Consider the following 22,412-nt stretch of genomic DNA (forward strand, 5'->3'; position numbering starts at 1 on the left):
AAATAAAATAAAAAAAGATAAATCAAAATTACAATACTGAAATAAATTGATAGAGATGAACCCAAGAATCGACAAAATAGTTTTACTGAAATAAAACTTAGTTTGGACCGGGTAGTTGTTGGAAATACTTTATGCTAATGTTGTTGAAGACCTTATGTATACAATGGTAGACTCCAAGTCTGAACTAGGCTACTTTGTAGGCCTAATCTGCATATTTACATCAACACTAAAAAGATCATTGGTCAGCAAGAAATGGGTATTAAGGTATTCAAAGGGTATTGTGAATTGAAGACAAGACTGACACTCATAAAGCATTCAGAGTTTAGCATTAAAAATTCACTATTCTCATTATACAATTACATACATATACAAGCACTTCTGGCTCTTTGAACAACCGAACCCGAGTATATGTCATATAGTAAAGTTGTGAAAGAAGCTCTTTAACTAAACGTTTTATGCACGTAAAGAAGGGTGCAACAACTCTTAACGCCAGAGCAGTCAGATGGTGATTATGTGTATTGTCCTTGCTAAGATGTTTAGATTTACAAGTAAAAAGTTCATATATTTTTCTGTTACAAAAAAAAAAAAGTTCATATATTTTTATAGAATTCAAATAAATAAGGTAATTTTAATGGATTTTCTGATTTCTAATTTCTAATCCCTTTCTTATTAAAAGAGAAGTAAAATAAAAAATTAATCTTTAAAGTATAATATATTTACAAGTATGTCATTTGCTTATGTGTCAACTTGAGAGTCTTCCTCGGCCTCATTTTATATCAATTCTTTCTTATCTAGACTATTTACAATGCATTGCCATTGGTAACACTACTAAATAATTACATTAATATTTGAAACCTATGGTTTTCTATTCTTCGTGGACTTTTCGAAAAAGAACATTGACAACAAAATATTTTACTCAGTTATTCAATGCAAAGATATTGAGTGGGAGTTATATCAAATTTTCTTAATTACTAAGAGTTTCCAAATTTAAGAGATTTTTTTGTCAATCACGCATTCATTTATATGGTTTAGTGTCAATCACGTGCTCATTGTCATGGAGTTACTATATTACCGGAATTAGTATAGGAAAGTTTTCAAAGTTAAACTATGGGGATGATTGGTTGGGTTGTAGGAAGTGACTTTAGCTTTAATTTTTGTCTACAACCCTAAATATCACCAATCATGCTTTATATTAATTTTTACAGCTACAACCAAAAAAATAAAGCTACAGCAAAAAAAATAAAAAATGGCTTTAAAAGCCTTGTTTTCTAAAGCTCCATCTTTTTAGTTGTAGCAAATTTTAAAAATACATCTCTTAAAGCTAAATCAAAATAATCTACAGACTAAAGTTTAAAGTAAATTATTTACAGTTACATCTCAACCAATCACCCACTATATAACTTATATTAACAAAGATTCTCCTCAATATTTATAAAGTTATGGTCTTATATACACATTTCTCTGTCTTATATAAATTTATGAATGGTCGGATATGATTTAGTTTTGTTTATAACTTTTTATACATGGGTTTTTAATGGGACACCGACAGAGTAAATGTTCTAATTTTCGATTTACAACAACCCAAATTTATACCGATCAAATTATGATCCTAAAAGAATATTTTCAGTAAATTAATTTTGGTCAAACACACGTATTACAAGAGATAGAAGAATACTTATTACTTTTTTCCATGTATGTTTTTATCGTCAATTTATTAGTTTGTGTATTATTAATTTTCTATATATTAAAAAAGAAATATTTGAAAAATAGTAACTTCAATTTTGTATTACAAGAGATAGAAGAATACTTTTACTTTTCCTATGTATGTTTTTATCGTCAACTTATTAGTTTGTGTATTATTAATCCCCTATATATTGAAGAAGAAACATTTGAGAAATAATAACCACAATTTTGTACTAATTAAAAAAATCCTTTGCTTATATGACAATCAATTAGATATCCAATATTACTATGTGTCATCATTACATTCAAATTGAAAAACATGATGATCCAATTTAAAAAAATAATTAATTATTAATATAAAATTTTTCTCCATTTATTTCTAAATAGAACATACGAAATTACCTAATCTGATCGAATAGATATGCTAATTAATGATTTTAAATAATAAATATTTGACAATAATTTATACATCCTCTATCATTTTGTTTTATATTTATAATATTAAAATAAATTAGACAATAAAATTAACCAAATAATGAAAATTTTGATTTTTTCTATATATGTTATATTTTGAATTTTAAAATGAATATAAATTAATAAAATTTTAAAAAATCTCACTTTGAAAATTTGTGATCAATGGTTTAATTCCTTATATATTAATCGAGGAAAGATACAAAAATTGTTATCATATATTTATTATTCATAATCATTAATTATTCTTAGAAAAATAGATGGTTACATCTTAATTTATATTATATTTTTTATCAAACTAACTATCAAATTGATAAATAGTGTACAAAATAAAATTCTCCCACTTTCCTTAAATAGAAACTACGGAACTACAAAATATGATCAACATATATATATATATGAAAATTAATGATTATGAATAATAAATATTTGTTAACAATTTTTTGTACATTTCTTCATTTTTGTCTAATTTTATATTATTAAAAGAAATTAAAAAATTACATTAACCATATAATATAAAAAATTAGATTTTTTCTTTTATGTTATATTTTGAACTTTTTAAACAACTATAAATTATTTAAAAAATGTAAATCTCACTTTGAAAAATTTGTGACCAATTTCTTAATTTGTTTTGTTATAACAAAATACAAATTATCATAAAATTGTATTAATATAGATTTTTATTTAATAAATATTCAAATTAAATAATATATATATTCAGCTAGCAACTTAGAGTAGGAAAATGGACTGCATCAGTTTAGTCGTCTAGTTGAAACCGTTCAAAACTATGTGAAAAACTAAGATCAAAGTAATTCGATTTTGAAAAAATACAAAGCTGCTGGTTTTAAAATTATTAAAATAGTTCTTAGTGATGTTACAGTAAAGTATTAATTGTAGAACATATTTTGTAATAAAAGTTCATTTCATGGTTACATTACGGTTTTTATAGGTATAGACAAGGTGATAATTTTTTTTAAGCTTAAATCGATCGGGCTCATCATAAATTAAATAAATTTTGTTCCATAATTACAATTACAAATGTTCAGCCCAAAATATAGATGATTATATTAAAATACATAATTGTATGCATATTAAAAAAAATTCAAATAAATATACATATTTCGGTCTTATCCTAGTTATAATATATAACCTGTTTACACACCTCTTATAAAAATCTAATACATGGAATCAAGACGTGACAAGATTTGAATATTTGATTCTATAATATATATATAATCTTGAATAAATAAAAATACATTATTTTCACTCAAAATAGGACGTGTTAAAAAGGTTTAGGCAGATGAGTTTTTGGTTTTGAACATATATTCATATGCTCTTGCCTCTGAGATAGTCAACGGCTAGAAACAGACGAAGGATGGTTGGTTGATACTTGTTGGCTCGATTCTTCATCAGCTTGATGTTTCCTAACTCTAGCCTTATCGATTCTTGCTCTTCTCACAGCTTCTTGAATATGTCGGTCATGGTCTTTCAACACCTGATCCATGTTTCCTGATGGGACCACCAACGGTCCTGAATAATGAATCTTATGCCCTTTTGATCCATAACCCAACTGCAACCACAAAACAAAAGAATGGTTTCTCAATAATAGTCATTGGTAGTTACTAATAATAGCAAGAAGGACTTACAAGAATTGGTTCTTTCTTGTTGCTTCTACCATCCTCTTCTTGGTTTGCTTCTTCAGAGGTTTCCTTGAAGGAACCTGGAAGAAGCCGACTCATTCCTCTGCCTGTCTCTTGTTGTGATCCACCTGTTCTTGTCGCCGAGTAATCAGCAGCTACGGATGAAACTTTCTGAGGATCTTGGTAGTTCCTTCTACCCTTTGCAGAAGCAGATCTACGCGTCAGAGGACCTGAATGTGAAGCTCTCTTGTGAGGAAGAACAATGTTGCCCTGAGATTCTCTGTTTGGTTCAAATGCTTGTGATGATGTCCTTGGTGGATCGATTGGGAAGCCAGATGCAACTTCTTCAGGATGTGGATTGAACTTCTCGCTTCTGCTTCTATTAGTAGTAGACTGGCTCTGCCTTTTCTGCATTGATGTAACCAGCTCTGCATTTGCTTCAGGGGCAGGGATGGCTCGAGATTCCTTAGTCCCTCTCCTTTCTTGGTGTCTTTGTTCCCTGTTTCCTCCACCTTGTCTACACACACAGATCAAGAAAGATGATGTCAGACCTCAGCATAATAGCTTGCAGAGAGTAAAGGTGATGTGAGACCTTCTGCTTTCTTCATCACGCATCCTCGCATCAAGCTCTTTGCTGGGAGGATATTTAGGCAAGCTTGAAGGATCACACGGAAGAGGTCTAGTGGAAAAGAACTGAACAAAAGGCATTGATTGACAAGGAGTTATGTATATAGATAGAAGCATAAGAACAAAGAGCATCATCTAACTGCCTGAGAGATGATGCTATTACCTCACTCTGGAGGGCTGAAATGGCGGTTCCACGGTCGTCTGGATTGACTGAAAGCAGAGTTTCAAGAAGGGATAAAGCTGGCTGAGGAAACTCCTTGAACGTTTCATCAACCACGCGTTTATACGGCTGCGTAGGCTTGAAAATCGTTGCATGAGGCAACCTTGATTTAACCCAATACTCCTCGGAAGGTGAGCCACATAGCTTGAAAATCTTGTGCAACTGTTCAACCTGTAAACACAATGACCATTAATTACCAAGAGTCATTTCAAAAGGAATCAAACTAGTCTCACAGAGATCAGAGGAGATGAAATCTACCTCGGTTCTACCAGGCATGATAGGCTTGCCTGCATACAGCTCAGCAAGAATGCAACCTGTACTCCACAAATCAACAGCTGCTCCATACCGAGTAGCTCCGAGCAAAAGCTCAGGCGGGCGGTACCAAAGAGTGACAACACGGCTAGTCAAAGGCTGAGTTTGACGAGGATCAAAGAAACTAGCTAAGCCGAAATCAGCAATCTTCAAAACTCCACTGTTATCTATCAAAAGGTTCGATCCTTTTATGTCCCTGTGAAGCACACCGCGGCTGTGACAATGGTCTAGTCCACTTAACAGTTGCTGCAGGTAGCATTTAACCTGTGATTCAGAGAATTTAACTGAGGGATGCGAGGCTAGTCCAGCTAAGTCATGTTCCATGTACTCGAAGACGAGGTACAAGCTGCAAGACATTCTTGATGTCACTAAGCCTTCTAGCTTTATGATGTTGGGATGATCAAGCCGGCGTAGTATCTGGATCTCTCTTGCCATAAACCGCACACTCTCAGGCTCCAGGTTATCAAACCTAACTTTCTTCAAAGCCACAATCTTCTTCTGATTCAGGTCTCTAGCTCTGTACACATTACTATAAGTACCCTGACCTATCTGCATACACCAAGTCAAAAACCAATGCATCAGAAATATGTTTCTAAATTTGGAAACATGTTTCCAATAGAAGAAAGGAGATTTACTTTGTCCAGCTTCTCGAAAGAATCAGCACGGCGTGGAACCCATCCTTTGATAGCTTCTCCAGCTACAGAAGCCAACCAAGGAGGCCAGCCTGCAGCTACATACTCTCCTTCAGCTGCTTTTGCTATTGGAAAGTGTGGAGTTGCAGCAACATTCTCTAACTTCTTCTCTCTTCTACTACTATTACTCAACACTGGTCTTACTACACTAACAACATCAGACCGTTCCTTTGTCCTAACAGACTCTTCTCTTCTAGAAGAAGAACTAACTGGTCTTGAAACTCTATACTCAGAGGAGGGTTTGCTTGAAAGTCTCTCCTTTGGACTATCTTCTATAGCAGAAGGCTTACACCAAACACAACCCATCTCTCAATTTTTACCCAAAATTGATATAATAGAATCAAAAAGTCTCCTTTAACAACTCATCACTCCAAGTAAACCCTAGAACTATGAGAACACTGTAACCCAGAAAGAAAGTAATGATTTTTTTTTCTCCTCAAGTTGCAACATGTGCCCAGATCAAGAAGAGGGTTTCAGGCATTAATCATTACAGTGGAGAACATAGAGCCCATGAATCTCAAGACCCAAGGACTTGTCTGCATAAAGCAAGTACCTTTATCAAGAGATTGTAGAGAGAGAGAGAGAGGACAAAAACAGCAGAAGCAAATGTAAAGTTGAAAACTTTATAAACAGAGAGAGAGAAATCAAAAGTGTTATACAGTGGCTACCTGATTGATTGAGAGAGGAATGGATCTAGAGAGGCGGAGAGATTTCTTAGAGACAGCATGTGTGTCTAAGCAGAAGGTGAATTCAGAGATTTTTTTTTAAATAAATAATACATTCGGTAATAAAGTTTTTCATTTTATATTTATTAGTGGGTGCAGTTAGTAGCTTATAGTAAAGTAAAAAACATTATAAGATGCTGAAAGACATTAAATATGAAAATATGTCATATACACTATTACAAAAATAGTTTCGTAAATCGAAGCTGGACATGGGAAAGACATTCTTGATCCGTCAAAAACACGCGCTCTTAAACAATTATATAACCATAATCAGAAAAACTAATCAAATTTTTCTTCTGGTAGTTAAACAAAAGTTTGCCTTTTCTTATGGAATTGTACATTTAAAATACGAATGCAAAACACACACCATATATTGATTGACACATAAAACTTTGATAGTTTGTATTTTTCTTAAATGTGTGTTTATATACTTTAGTAGCTAGATCCTCTTTTAACAACATGAACTATTGATAGTCGTTTGTCGTCAAAAAAAAAACAACATGAACTATTGATTTTCTACCTACTACCATACTGTTTTAGGAAATTTTCTTATACAAGAGAAATATAGCAGACCTAAGAATATATTTTCCTTTTTGACCAGACCTAATAAAATATTGATTTCTAGCATCAAAGTCAAAACAATTTTCTGAAACTTCAAACAGGTAAAAGAAAAAAAAAAATTCAAACAGGTAAATAAATCTTGTCTTACTACTATTTCATTAATCTTGTCTTACTACTATTACATAAAGACAACCAAACGAAAACTTTGTTATTTAGCGTTTATAAAATAGAGTAGCTTAAATAAAGTAAATCGACTAGATCTATAGTGTGTTCCAAAAAAAAATTATAAGGGAGTATGCTTCACGTGTATGAACAAGTGTTGAAAGTTATATGTCGTTAGGAAGTAAAAGCTGAGTCGTCTTGGGACTAAAGACGTTAGTCTTTTGTATTAGTCTCCAATTTCATTATAAGAGCATTTTTAATCCATCTTTATCTTTACTAGAGATTTTACCTCGCGGTTTGTGGTTTGTTTGTTTATAAAATTAATGTTTGAAAAAAATGTAAGTATTTAAATTTATATTTTTCAAAAAAAAATTATATAATTTAAAAAAAAAAAAATTGGTTATAGATGTATTACGTTTTGTGATTAACTATTTTCGATAATTTTAGCCAATCATAATTCAATAATCACAATTTATATATTTGAAGTTTACAGTTACAGTTATTATTATCTAATAAAAATACATTAAAATGTAAAATATATCGTTTAAAACATCTTTTGTTCTCTAGAATAAATTTGAAATAGGAGTATAACTTCAGCATAAAACTTTAAACCGAAGTACTTTTATTATGTGATATAGTATATCATTTATTTGTTTTGATATGATATTTCAATTTTAGGAAAATTATGGTATTTATTATTTTGTAATAAGTATTTATTATAAAAATGTGAAACCTGTAGGAGATATCACTATGAATGATTTCACGTTTCAATATTACGTAAAAGTATTTTGGATAGATTATGTGCATTACACATATGCAGATATGTTTGTCATTGGTATTCTGTAAAATATAACCTTGCAATATTGTATGCATTTTAGAGTAGAAACATACTTTGATTATTATCTTAGACTCTTAAATATTAAGTAGTTTATGATGGAGTTTGTTAAATATGATTCTGGTCATCAAATAACTTTTGACATGATATTAAACAGATCATAAGATCTTGAAAGGTTACCCCGAGAACAGAAGAAACTCAATCCTACGGTCGTAACAGTAAGACAATCATATAAGATAATGGAGTTCTTTTTTTTTTTTTGGTGCAAATGTTAAAAATATTTTAAGATAATGGAGTTCTTTTAGGTAAGGAGCAATACATAACAACATGTATCTCATCTATTAACACAACTAAAAATTCATATAGCGATCTCACGATTTCTAAGAAAACTTTCAAGCTTTGAATCCTCACAAAGTTGCATTTGGACTTTTACATGTTCAGAAGTGAAGTCCACGTTTAACCTGTCTCTGTTTGATTGTCAATGCCCGTTCTTTGTTGCAAGAACTGGTGAGTGTGCATTCCCTTCCGAACCATCCATCTACCAATAGAATCAGTTGAACTCCTAGACCAACACTCTTAGCCCAGTTAACATCTAAACTCATTTCCTGCGGAAAACACAAAATGATCAATACTTTTTTAGTGGAAGATTGAGATAGTTTTAACTCACTAAACCAACCATACATCTTCGTTATATCCCTCTAAGTCATAATCGCTCGATAGGCCTCTGAAGCTATCTCCTTGGAAAGTATTGATTATTTTCATCTAACAAATCTGCAAACTCAAAATCAAAAATCTCAAAACAGAATTGAAGCAATACAATAACAGCAGGTAAACATAACTTATAAAAAAACTATTTCACCTTAAATCATTGCATCCTTGGATCTTCTCAATTGTTACCTGCACATAACAATAAGCCACAATTTTCTTGTAATCATAACTGTTTTTTCTTACTAATGCTTTAAAACAAAAAGAGAAGAGAGATTACATTCAAGACATCACCAGAATTGGAAAACTTGAGAAGAAGAGCGACGGATAATGGCTCTGCTTCTATAAGAAAATCTGCAAAATCAATGGAAGCTTTCCTAGAACATTATAAGATTCTGAACGACATTAAATATAAAAATATGTCGTATACTATTACAAAAAATAGTTTGGAAAATCAAAGCTGGACATGCGAAAGACATTCTTGATCCCTCAAAAACACGCGCTCTTAAACAATTATGTAACCATAATCAGAAAAACTAATCAAAATTTTCTTCTGGTTAGTTTAACAAAAGTTTAACTTTTCTTATGGAATTGTACATTTAAAATACGAATGCAAATACACACCATATATTGATTGAAGCTTTAATAGTTTGTATTTTTCTTAAATGTGTGTTTATATACTTCAGTAGCTAGATCCTCTTTTAACAACATAAACTATTGATTTTCTACCTACTACCATACTGTTTTAGGAAATTATCTTATACAAAAGAAATATAGCAGACTTAACAAAATATTTTCATTTTTTTGACCAGACCTAAAAAAAATATTGATTTCTAGCATCAAAGTCAAAACATTTTTCTGAAACTTCCAAACAGGTAAAAAAGGAAAAAATTTCAAACAGGTAAATAAATCTTATCTTACTGTTATAGTAAAAGATCGTTTGCATAAAGACAACCAAACGTCTCTCTCGAGCTCGCACGAGCTATAAATTCGAAATCATATCCGGTGGAGTTTTATGGAGTTCTCATGGATATCAAGTTCATATCCCTATCTTTCAATTTTTTCTTTGTGTCTTTTGTTGGAGGTGAGCACAATGTATTGACAGACTCATTAGCGAAATCTGCTTTTAAGTATTGGCTCTGTTCGTTTGTATTAAAACTACTCTTTTGAAGTTATGAATCAGTTTGTTTGTTGCCAAAAAAAAAACAACCAAACAAAAACTTTGTTATTTAATATTAGAATAAATAAGCAAACACACAATATAGAAATAAAAATATTATATTAAAATCTATTGTAATATTAGAATAAATAAATATACAATATATAAAAAACTAAAAAATAGTATCATAATATTATCATTTGACATAAATGTAAAAAAATAAAATAAGTAAATATACAATATAAAAAATAAAAATATTACATTAAACATCTATCATAATATTAGAATAAAAATAAATCATAAGTAAATAGACAATATAGGAAATAGAAAAACTACATTAAATATATATCTGAAAAAATTATAGTAAAATAAATAATAAGTAAATATACAATATAAAAAATAGAAATATTATTAAAAATTTATATCGTAATAGTACAATTTGATATAAAAGAAAAACAATTAGAATAAGTAAATATACAATATAAGAAAAATAAGTATAATAAGTCTACATTAAACAGATATCTGAAAATGTATAGTTTTACATTTTTGGTATTTCCAAATATTTTTAAGTAAATACACATGAATAACCGAAGTATACTATAAAAATGAACAAAGAATAAATTTGTATAATTGCTTAGCAATCGTTTTTTGTCGTTCATATGGATGCAGAACTACCAGTTTAGTTTACAGTGTCTATATGAGTCTGTATAGTTGCTGACAAATTTGTATAATTGTATCAGCTCTCTGTTTAGCATCTGGTTGTAACTACAATTAGGGATGTCAATTTGGGCTGACCCGGCCTGGCCGGTCCAAACCCGTTAAATCCGTAAATATTTGAGCCCAACCCGGCCAGGTCCAAAAATATTTTAGGCTTAGAATTCAAAGCCCGGTCCGGTCCTATAGGGCTACAGCGCTTTTCGTTTTTTTTGGGTTTTTCGAAAAATAATTTGTCATTATGTTTCTAGCTTTTTAACACATATGTTTATAAAAAAAATCAGTGTTAACATATTTTAGAAAAAAAATGTTAAGTGAGTTTAAACTTTCTTCCTTATCAAAAATATTTTACTTTTTTTTGTATGCTTTAAAAATATTATAAACTAACCGAATGTAATAAGATCTAAATAATCAAATATTAATTTATACTAAACATATAAGAGAAAAAAATTATCATAAACATGATCGAACATTTTGAACTTTCTATGTTGAAAAACAATGTTATCAAAAAAGAAGTTACAACTGCAAATTTTGAAATATGACATTTGTAATTAACAAATAATAAGGTGCATTGACAATTTTATATTTTTTTAGTAGAGTTTGGATTAAAAATATTAAAATAATATGTTAATACTAATAAAGATTTTGATCGTAGGAATGATAATATTTAAAGTAAAATACAAAGTTTCAGGTTTTTGGGCCGGTCTTAGCCCAGACGGGATTAAGCCCAAAATATCCAAAGTCCAAATGGGTTTAGTCCGAAAAGCCCGACTTTTTTGGCTTATAAAACTAAATCCAAACCCGGTAATTTTTAGAGCCGGGGGGATTCAGACTGCGAACTACCCTAATTGACATGCCTAACTACAATTGGTCAATATTAAAATTTTAATCGTTTAATGATTTTGTTGACAAAAAATAACCAATTGTTTAGAGCATATCAATCAACTAAACTGAATTTCACAGAAATATACCAAAATAAATCAAATAAACAAAAGGTTACACCATGTTGGTCAAAGAAAAAACAAAAGGTTACACCCCGATTTTTTTGGCTTATAAAACTAAGTCCAAATCCGGTAATTTTTAGGGCCAGGGAGATTCAGACTGCGAGCTACCCTAATTGACATGCCTAACTACAATTGGTCAATATTAAAATTTTAATCGTTAAATGGTTTTGTTGACAAAAAATAACCGATTGTTTAGAGCATATCAATCAATTAAACTGAATTCACAGAAATATACCAAAATAAATCAAATAAACAAAAGGTTACACTATGTTGCTCAAAGAAAAAAACAAAAGGTTACACCCCTGAATTTTTTTCTAATCAATATATATATATATATATGTATAAACTATATTTTTCAAAAGAATGAGAAACAAAAATATATATGAAATTATTGTTATTTTTAGTTAAGAATAACTAAATATTTAAAATATATTATATTTCTTTTTTTTTAACGACATATTATATTTCTATATATTTGCACAATAGCATATTATGAAAAACGTATTTACACGTAAAAATGTTAAAAATCCCTCAAATAGAAATACACTTGAATCCTTGACAAATCCAAATACACACACTGAATGTTTTGTGCAGATCGAAGAGATCGCATTGATTTTTGTAAAATCCAGAGACGAGTCTGTGAGTTCTATTAGCAATTCATTTTAAAGGTAAATCAATCTCTTTAACTTTTGACTGAATCGAGATGTGATTTTAAAGTTCGTTCCTTTTCGCAAAAATGCAGGTCTCTTCTTATTCGAATCAAAAATCGATTCTTTTGCTGGTAAAATCACAAACCTTTCTCTGCTTTTGTTACATTCTTCTGCAATGTAATGTATATGGAACCCAATCTTGGTTTTGTCTTTATGTTTCAGCTTGTAAGAGAGAGAGAGAGAGAGAGATCTGAGTTTTGATCATGAGAATTGGATCTAAAGAGTTTATGAGATAATGTCATGGCTCTTGAGCTTTTGAGACTCTCTTGTCTTTATCTTCCACGATGCTCACTTCAAATTCTAAAGACAAGGAAAGATCTCTCTCCTTCTTATGTTGCTGGTACTTGGGTCGAAGACGCGTCGCAATGCTCCTCCTTCTCAGCCTTGCTTTCGTTGTCTTTGTCTTGGGTTCTTACACTATCAACAAAGGTAACTAACTTCACATGTCTTCTTTAATTCTTCAATGGGTTGTGATTAGATATATGACTTATGTCTGCTCATTGTGATACAATGAACAGAGAGTAGTAATAGTCCAAACATTCATCAGAGTATTGAGACTATTGAATTTGGAAGCAACCAAACACCATTAAGTAGAGAATTGAGTTCTTTCTATCAAACTAGAGATTCTGATAATGATCACAGTAGAGGAAGTAGTGGTGTAGACATCATTCATCCTCCTCCATCACTCCCTTCTCACCATCCATGCGATAGTTTTTCGTTTCCTCCTCCTCCTCCACCTGGTCTTAGAAGGCCTGGACCGCGCCGTAAGCTCTCTCTCTCTCTTTTTCGCTGTTTTAGTTTCTGCTTTGCTCCTACAAGAACTCAAGCATTTACCCTTTTCCACTTGTAATTGTGTTCAGCGTGTCCGGTGTGCTATCTATCTCCAGAGGAGGCCTTAGCTCATATGCCAAAGCATCCGTTTGAATCCCCTGTGCTTAAGAATTTGACGTATATCCATGAGGAAAGTCCTGTAAAACGTGAAGAAGAAGGTCAAGGAGGCTCTGAGTTTGGAGGTTATCCTTCTCTTGAAGATAGGACTAACTCATTTGACATTAAAGAGTCCATGAAAGTGCATTGCGGGTAAGCTTTCTTTAAGCTTAACTTAACTTCGTATAGTTTCTTTGCTTTTTGTGATTCTTGTTTCTTTGTTTCTGTAGATTTGTCAAAGGAACTAAACCGGGCTATCAAACCGGTTTTGACATTGATGAGGATGTCCTTCCTGAGATGGACCAGTTCCATGAAGTGATTGTTGCTTCAGCTATATTTGGTAAGTGAGACATATACATTGTTTAGCTAAGTCAATAACAAAGCTTCAAACCCTTTGTTTATTTCTCTTTCAGGAAAGTATGATCTAATTCAAGAACCGGTGAACATTAGTGAAATGGCGAGGAAGAACATCCCTTTCTACATGTTTGTTGATGAAGAAACACATTCATATCTCAAGAACACTTCTAGTTACACAGAGGATAACAAGAGAGTTGGATTGTGGAGGATCATTGTTGTGCATAATGTCCCTTACACCGACGCAAGGCGTAATGGAAAGGTCAGAAAAGATTTGAGAATAGATTAGCCTAGACTTGAATGTTTCCTTGTGTAACAAGTATTAGCATTTTCTTACAGATTCCGAAGCTTCTGTTGCATAGATTGTTCCCAAACGTCAAGTACTCTATATGGGTTGATGCAAAGCTCCAGCTTGTTGTAGATCCATACCAAATACTTGAAAGGTAATTAGTCTCTCTTCTGATGCAAGTCTAAAAGCAGCTATAGCTTCATATGTCTTCTCAAATGATTCAGGTTCTTGTGGAGAACGAACTCTAGTTTGGCAATCTCCAAACATTACAGGCGTTTTGATGTGTTTGTGGAGGCTGAAGCAAACAAAGCCGCGAGAAAATATGACAATGCCTCTATTGATTACCAAGTAGAGTTCTACAAGAAGGAAGGATTGACACCTTACACTGATGCTAAGCTTCCAATAACAAGTGGTAATGGTTTTAATAAAACCTAAGATACTGGTGTGTCTTTTGAGCTCAGTTGAGTGTTTTTTCTGTAGATGTTCCTGAAGGTTGTACAATCATAAGAGAACACATACCGATCACAAACCTCTTCACGTGTGTTTGGTTCAACGAAGTAGACCGGTTTACCTCAAGAGATCAATTGAGTTTTGCAGTTGCAAGGGACAAGATAAGAGAGAAAGTGGATTGGAACATCAATATGTTCTTGGACTGTGAAAGACGCAACTTTGTAAAACAGGTAGAAAGACACAACTCAAAAAAGGGTTTGGTTTGGTTTGTTTCTTGTGTGAAGACTTGGCGTTCTTGATGATGACAGGTTTATCATAGAGACGTTCTGATGAACATGAAACCTCCTCGAGCTTCTTCTTCTTCTAAGGTTCTTCCCGAGCCACTACCATTGCCACGTGGAAAATCAGTAGGTGGTAAAGCCACCACGGGGAAGAAGAGTCCGGGACAGCGTGGAAGAAGGCGTCACCGGAAAGTTTCAGCCGGTGGCAAAAACATGAGATAACAGAGATTTTTTTTCCACTTTTCTTATAATTTTTTAAGAAAACATAAATATTGTTTCTGTGTTAGTATTTGAAGCAATTTTGTTCCCCTTTGGTTTAATGAAATCAATTCAATTCAATTCTATATCGGTTATTGGTATAGTAAGCATACCAGTTGAACCGAAACTGGAACGGTGTAAAATTAAAACCGAAATTGGAACTGATGGGCACATGTTTTGTCGGCCATAGATATTTAACGTTCACGTGGGGCATTTGTAGTACTGATTGTGTCTTTTCCACATGGCGTTATATCAGATTTAGTTATGTCAATGATATAGGTAGCCTTGGGCATCGGTTTTGATCCGATTTTGATTTTTTTTTTTTTGAAAAGGAAAATAAAACGCTCCAGGAAGGTATTTTTGATCCGATTTTGATTCCGATTAGATTTTTCGGTTATAGAGATTTAGGATCTATTTGAATATTTAAAATTTTTGGTTTAATTTTTTCATTTTTAGGCTAAAAAAACACTGAACTTTGCAAGAATTGCCAACAGAAACATATACATTTGTCTGGCCAATAAAAGCCTGAACTTTGGTTGATTTATTTAGATTATTAAGATACTTACGATTGACTGGCCAAATTACAACACCGTTAAACGAGAGTTAAAACAGCGTTAACCCAACGTTAACTGTTAACGTTAAGTGAAACGACGTCGTTTCGTTTTATTTGATTTGAAAATAAAAAAAAGAAAGACTCCGAAGTTCGAATAAAAGCCTGAACTTTGGTTGACTTATTTAGATTATTAAGAAACTTACGATTGACTGGCCAAATTACAACACCGTTAAACGAGAGTTAAAACAGCGTTAACCCAACGTTAACTGTTGACGTTAAGTGAAACGACGTCGTTTCGTTTTATTTGATTTGAAAATCTATAATATAATGGGACAGTGTCTTCACTCCTGGTGCGCCACGTCAGCAGCAGTAAGTGGGCTCCACCTCTTTTTTTTTAAATGAGTTTAATGGACTACATGATTGGGCTAACTGATTACCGTCGTTTAGGCCCAAACTATTGACTTCCCTTCGTTTAGATTAGGGTTGCCGTCGCGTCGTCTTCTTCCAGATCCTTCGTCTGTGGAGATTCCTCTTCCGGCGATGTCATTTGTTTTGCTCGATACTTATGACTCTATGCACGTCCTCCTCCTGTATATATATAGATTTCCTCGACGTGGCGCACCAGGAGTGAAGACACTGTCCCATTATATTATAGATTGTTATATCTACATAAATTTCATGGTTGTCTTAAACGCAGATGCAGAGGTAAAAATACTTTACTTATGTTCACTTTTAGTTTTAGTTTCAGAACAAAGTTTTCTGTTTTTTTTTTCTTATGAAAATATTGAAAATTATCAGGTTAAAATGTACAAGAAATTGAGCCAAGTAGCCAACGAGATGGTCAAAGACGTTCAAAATGAGCTTAAATGATTCTTATATCCCCGTTGAGCTCTATGGCTGGGCCAAAGACGAGTCTGATTACGGATGGTACACAACAAAGGAGGCAAGCACACTGTTACAGTTGCTAGCCTTGGCCACGCGGTTCATGTCTAGCTCAATGGAGAATACATTGGTAAGATCGAGAAGCTACAACATTTAGATGTTATGTTTAGAGAGTTCTGAGCTGGAATAATTAATGAATTTGTTCAGGAAAGGACATGGTAGCCATGATGAGAAGAGCCGATGGTCATTATCAGGAGCCTGCTTCGGTTACTTTCTCTGTGTTAAACACATTACCATGGCTGGCTCTCCTTCTTCATTACACTATACTATAAGTTTCCTCTCAAACAAGATAAGACGGGTTACTACGAATACGAATACGTCGGTTTGTGGCATGTCCATGGTTTACTGTCCATGAACTCTTGGTTCTGGAGTGCAGTTTTCCACACTCGGTAATCGTCTACACATTACCGTTTGGAAACTGTGGGTGGTTATGAAAGCTTCAGGCTTAGCTATGCTTTTAGAGATATATGACTTCCTTCAGTATGAAGGCTACTTTGATGCTCACTCTATTTGGCACCTGGCCACAGTTCCTCTCCATTCTCTGGTGGATTTATTAGAGACGATGCTAAGTTCAGAAGTTCCAGTCTTCTAAGACAAAGGCGAAGTAAGTTTACTTAACGGATGCAGATGTTTCTTGAGCTTTTCCCAAAGTTTTTTATCAGAGATTTGTCTTGGCCTTGCTTTTGGTCAACTGAGTTTTTGATATTAGTTTTTCATTCATAAGCACGTTGTTGCCAATCTTTTTGGAGTCTTAAGACTTCTGTTAATATTATGAGAAAATCTTGTGACCTATATATATATGATTGTGTTAACAAAATTTGATTTTACGTAAGATGTGTGAAATTGAGGGTTTAATTTAATGAAACCAAAACTGAATAAGCTTTAGTGATCATTCAAACGAAATCTAAAATATTTCAATAATTTCATGACTATACAAACCATTGCGGGTTAAAGTCACTTAAAACTATTGAAGGAAGGAACCACAAGTCAAAAGCCTTGGTCAGTTTATATACATGTACACATGTTTAATAGATTGGATGTTCCATATTGGAAATTTTATAACAAGCAATTTTGATTAAACCTTCATCACAGGCCAACAACCACCTGCTTCTGGCAGCAACCCGATGGATGGGGCTACAAAAGGGATGGACGTTGATCAACCGCAATTACTCTTATTCGTCGTCTATGTTTTTTCCTATTCTCTCTTTTTTTTTAATTTTCTGCAACATGCTCCATCTGAGAGGTGTTATTTCAATTTAAATTAATGGAAGTTTGACAGCTTATAACATGTTCACTAATATTCGTCTGGTATAATTAACATGTGACTACCTTTAGTTAGTCCCTTGATGCATCAACCTAGACTTCACATAATGCACCAATCAAAAAATCTCACCTTAATCGCATCGTACTGTTAATACTTTTTATTTTTTACAAAAGAAAAACAGTTATTTGATCAAGTAACATAAACACCGTAGCATTCAACCGGTGATCATATCAAATTTTTCTTTTTTTAAACTAATAGTATCAAATCTTAAACCCGATAAAAAGGTCATCAACTAAAAGCTGAATGACACTAAAATAAAACCAACCAAAAACAGTGACACAAATACACATAATATGTTCGGTGGTGAGGCAAATAATACCAAAAAAACACATCAAAAGACACAGGTCAAATGATCGTCATTTACAAGGTTTCTCTCTATACTTATATGTGGATGATTGGTTTTCAGGTTGAACAGACACAACATGAACAATAATCCACTTCTTACCCATCGATTCTCACACCAAACAAGATCGTTAGGAACTAATCGAGGACAATTCCTCCAAGTCTATATACACAGACCGAAAACATAACAATCGTTCATCTATTTCCATGTACCAAGAATTTTTGACAATAGAGGTAATTACAATGACTTGGTTGCTGAGTTATTGGATTTCATGTTATCATACCATGATATTCATCACCTCGACTCAACATTCCTCATTGAAGAGACTTACCAATATGTGATGAGATTACTGAGAGAAAACAATAATACTATACTTCAAGATCTTCAAGTTATTTTAACCATCACAGACTACAATCTAAATACAACCGCAAGATTTGACGTTGATCTAATCATCACAGGTCTACAAGGAACTGATAGACCCCCGAAAACTGAAGAGGAAAACAATACATGCTCCATCTCTTTTGAGAACTACACCAATGTAACTAATATTTCGACCCTCACCTGCGGCCATAAATTTCATTTTCTTTCCATTGATCATTGGCTTCGTACAAGTATAAGTTGTCCAGTGTATCGGGAAAGTAATTTATGAGCCAATACGGGCTAATAATAAAAAAAACACTTTCAAAATTCAAACTCGGAATTCATTTTCTCATTGCTTACAATTCCAGAAACATTAATCATACAAAATCCCATAAATATTCAACAACCTAATCAAATAACAAAATCAGGTACACAAAATTATCTGACGTGTCGACAATGTCTCTGGCTCCGCGCCTGCGCGGGGGCTATGAAACTAGTCTATAATATAATGCCACAGTTGAGGCTCTCCCTGCTTGTCACGTCATCGTTTTTGTGGGTTCCACTCACTATTATTTTTATTTTTTAAACGAAACGGGCTTCGCATAGTATTCGGTTTATGGACTTACTTCGGGGCAGTATTTGGTTTTTAGTGGGCTACGGATTAGAGCAACCGTCGTCTTCTACGAGATCCATCGTTTGAGGGCGCTTCCTATTCCGGCGTTGGTTTTTGTTTCTCGATCTTTATGACTCTACGCACGATCTCTTCGGACGTCATGATTCCGCTTCCTGTAACGGATTCTTCGGACATCGATTACTCACGATCTGATTCGTTATCTTATGCCCATTTTCCTTGGAAGACCACTTTATGTTCTTCAGTCTCTAATGTCTGAATGTTTCGACAAGTGACCGACCGGTCAGAGCAAAGCGGTAGAAAGAAGAGAACAGTGATTCTTCTTCGCTTCAATTCCAAGACAAGTCTTCATCTTTCCGAGATCGAAGATCTTTCTTTTCATGTAATTTGATAGAAAGCTGAGATTTTTTAAATCAGAGAAGAGGGACAACAAAAACGTCATCGTTTGTGACAACGGCACCGGCGTAAGCTTTCGCTATCTCTTGCTCTTCTTTCAGATTCCGATTGGTTGATCCCACGAGCCCTTTTACTTGAATCTGATAAGACATTACACTTTGCTGGGTTTCATTAAAAATCACACCTTTGTCCTTATCTAGATTTGTTTTGGATCTTAGTTGTCTGAAAATTTTACAAAAACTGAAGACTTCTGAGATGGTTGCTGGCCGGATCCTCTGCTTTTGGGATTCAAGGAACATGAAGAAAAATGGTGCATTTGTGGGTATCAGTCTCCCCCTGCTAGATGAAAAGGTTTCAACATTCTTCTCTTAACCTTTAAAATTATCAATTTTTTTTTTAAAAGAAATCTACAAACTAACAGATAATAAAGCGTTACTTGGATTCATGAAGGGATCTGTATTTGCATATCGGGAAAACAAGGCTCTGTTTTACTTCAAAAATATACATATTCAGATAGTAACACTGCGTTCACTTAGGACAATTCAGGACCTTATTTCTCCACGTCTGATTGCAAGTTTGATAAAAGAAATTCATCAAAAGTTTGTAGTTTTCTTTGCAGTGTAACATGTTCATTAGTTATAGTTTTGTGTTGTGGTCTGAGAATGGTGTTGTTCTCATTAACATATTGTTTTGGTCTGTCAGTTTTCTTTTAGGTGCAAAACTTCGACTGATAAAGGTTAAGATCGAGACGATGAGTCTCACTCTGGTGAATCAACCGGAGTTTCAGTGAGTTATCACATACTTTATTGAATGAACACGTACATCTATGAATCCTTGAGTAAAAAAGTTATGATTTTGTTGGGTTTCCTTAGATAGAAGAAAGATTAAAGTTAGCATTCTCTTTTGATCTCTGTAGTTTCTCAAGAAAACGAGTCGGGACAACGACTGAACCAGTGAATCGTTCGGTACCACCTGATAGAGACTGATCAAAAAGAATGCAGCTCTGCCATCTGCTGAGTGATCTGCATCACAAGAGACTTGTGGTAGAGTAGATGTGGAAGGCATGGACCTTCAAAGAACTCCTAGAAAACTCATTGCATGTTGTGATATTTCCTTTATTTTAGGTGTAGTAGAAGGTTCATGGATATATTATATATCTATGTCCTTTGTAGTTAGTGGTAAAGACAATCGTACAACACAAATAAATTTAAACATTGCATATTAAAATTTTATTGGTTGATTCAAAATTATTTCTAAACACTGTATAATAAAAGGTTTCTGCATTAGCCTGTCCCAAAAGAAGTTATAATAGTTGCGCTATTTTTGCCAATAACTGTACTTATTCAAATTTAAAATCCCGTCTTGCAAGTTTTGCATTTCTAGGCCCGAAGTAGCCATGACCTTCATCGTTCTCTTGACTATTATATCACAAACTTAGACAACTAAGCTACAAAAAATAAGGCCTCAAACAAAAGTCAACATATACAAATGTACTACACTCAATACCCCACCATAAATCCTTAAAAATATTACAAATATTCACATACAAAAGATCAATTCAGAGCATACCAGGTTGTTTGGATGACTCCGAGGTTCGAACCCAGGTTGTTTGGATCAAATGGCAAGGTATTTTATCACTATGCTAGTGGCACATTCAATGTATAAACAAACACGTTTACTTTTATTTGGTATTGATTTTGAATATAAAAAATTCTCTAAAAATTTAAAAGGTCTTTAAAATTCCAAAATTTTGAAAAATAAAGAATTTTTTTATAAAATTAATTTTGAAATTGAAATTAAAAATAAAATTTTATTTTTACTTTTAAAAATCAAAAATCTTCCAAATTTTACATTTTTAAAAACAAATTCCAAAAAAAGAAAATTTTCATTTAAGATTAAAAAAATGAAAACAAATAAAAAAAATCGAAAATAACAAAAAAAATTATAAAGAAATTTGAATCTGAAAATAATCAGAATCTATAAAAAAATATTTTTTTATTTTTTTTATAAAAATGCCAAAAAGAAAATTTTCATTTTTCAAATTATTAAAAGAAAATTTGAAAAAATAAAATAATTCGAAAACAAATTCAAAAAAAAGTGATAAAATTTTCAAATCTGAAAACATATAATAAGAAACTATAAAAAAATAAATAATAATAATAATAAAATTTATTTTTTATAGTTTCTGATTATATGTTTCCCGATTTGAAATATTTTAACTTTTTGGAATTTTTTTTGATTTTTTTTTCAATTTTTTTTAATCCGAAAAATGATATTTCTTTTTTGGAATTAATTTTTCAGTTTTTAGAAATTTTAAAGATCTTTTTAAGTTTTTAGATAATTTTTTTTATATTCAATCAATACCAAATATAATTAAATCTGTTAATAGTTTCATTGATTGAGCCACTAGCCTAGTGGTAAAGTACCTTGTCATTTGGTCCAAACAACCTGGGTTCAAACCCAGTGGTCGACTTGATTTGATTTTGAAATCATGTAAAACGACGTCGTTTCATCTTATTTCAACACGACGTCGTTTCACCTAACACCAACATTTAAACGATGTCATTTTTCTGTTAAATTTGCTGACGGCGTGCTAAATTGGCAAGTCAACGAAAACATTGTTAATTAATTCTAAAGTCAATAAAAAGTTTGTGTTTTGTTTGACCAATCCATATATCCAGGTTTCTTTTGGCAATTCCTGCAAAGTTCAGTGTTTTTTTGGTCGATTTCCCGATATTTAACGTTCACGTGGGGCATTTGTAGTACTGATTGTGTCTTTTCCACATGGCGTTATATCAGATTTAGTTATGTCAATGATATAGGTAGCCTTGGGCATCAGTTTTGATCCGATTTTGATTCCAATTCGATTTTTCGGTTATAGAGATTTAGGATCCATTTAAATATTTAAAATTTTTGGTTTAATTTTTTTCATTTTTAGGTTTGATTCGAGCAGTAAAATTAGAAACTGACTAATATCTAAAATAATTTTGGATCTTATTCAGTTCCAATTTAATTCCATTTTTTCAGTTAATTTAGGTTAAAAATCTAATTGGTAGTTCCAAATTCGAACATAACTTTTTTGGT

The 22,412-nt window shown here is 32.5% G+C and overlaps 2 protein-coding genes and 2 long non-coding RNA genes across 6 annotated transcripts; 3 read left to right on the plus strand and 1 right to left on the minus strand.

Annotated features, from left to right (window-relative positions):
* Positions 1–3,356: 3,356 nt before the first annotated feature.
* On the minus strand, positions 3,357–6,466 carry LOC130498920 (probable serine/threonine-protein kinase At1g54610). 2 transcript variants are annotated; one of them, XM_056992756.1, is made up of 7 exons: positions 6,314–6,466; positions 5,589–6,181; positions 4,900–5,502; positions 4,585–4,812; positions 4,387–4,487; positions 3,801–4,311; positions 3,357–3,724 (listed from the first exon to the last, which is right to left on the minus strand). In XM_056992756.1, exons 2-7 carry the CDS (start codon positions 5,949–5,951, stop codon positions 3,506–3,508), a joined length of 2,025 nt encoding a protein of 674 aa, XP_056848736.1. In that variant the 5' UTR covers positions 5,952–6,181; positions 6,314–6,466; the 3' UTR covers positions 3,357–3,505. The 2 variants fall into 2 exon arrangements, with proteins under 2 accessions (XP_056848736.1, XP_056848737.1); XM_056992757.1 differs by lacking the exon at positions 6,314–6,466 and having other exon boundaries at positions 5,589–6,286.
* A 5,569-nt stretch (positions 6,467–12,035) lies between these two features.
* On the plus strand, positions 12,036–14,865 carry LOC108819023 (probable hexosyltransferase MUCI70). Its single transcript, XM_018592006.2, has 11 exons — positions 12,036–12,178; positions 12,253–12,291; positions 12,383–12,649; positions 12,739–12,984; positions 13,081–13,300; positions 13,378–13,487; positions 13,561–13,763; positions 13,841–13,944; positions 14,015–14,202; positions 14,271–14,470; positions 14,549–14,865. Exons 3-11 carry the CDS (start codon positions 12,505–12,507, stop codon positions 14,741–14,743), a joined length of 1,611 nt encoding a protein of 536 aa, XP_018447508.2. The 5' UTR covers positions 12,036–12,178; positions 12,253–12,291; positions 12,383–12,504; the 3' UTR covers positions 14,744–14,865.
* A 1,122-nt stretch (positions 14,866–15,987) lies between these two features.
* On the plus strand, positions 15,988–17,066 carry LOC130498543 (uncharacterized). Its single transcript, XR_008937440.1, has 3 exons — positions 15,988–16,037; positions 16,131–16,344; positions 16,422–17,066. It is a non-coding gene; the product is annotated as an uncharacterized LOC130498543 (long non-coding RNA).
* A 1,824-nt stretch (positions 17,067–18,890) lies between these two features.
* LOC130499202 (uncharacterized) lies at positions 18,891–20,575 on the plus strand. Of its 2 annotated transcripts, XR_008938073.1 has the most exons (4): positions 18,891–19,396; positions 19,547–19,679; positions 20,031–20,114; positions 20,245–20,575. It is a non-coding gene; the product is annotated as an uncharacterized LOC130499202 (long non-coding RNA). The 2 variants fall into 2 exon arrangements; XR_008938072.1 differs by having other exon boundaries at positions 18,891–19,679.
* The last annotated feature ends 1,837 nt before the right edge of the window (positions 20,576–22,412 follow it).

The sequence above is a fragment of the Raphanus sativus genome, chromosome 8, assembly GCF_000801105.2.
Source record: "Raphanus sativus cultivar WK10039 chromosome 8, ASM80110v3, whole genome shotgun sequence".
Taxonomy (NCBI): Eukaryota; Viridiplantae; Streptophyta; class Magnoliopsida; order Brassicales; family Brassicaceae; genus Raphanus; species Raphanus sativus.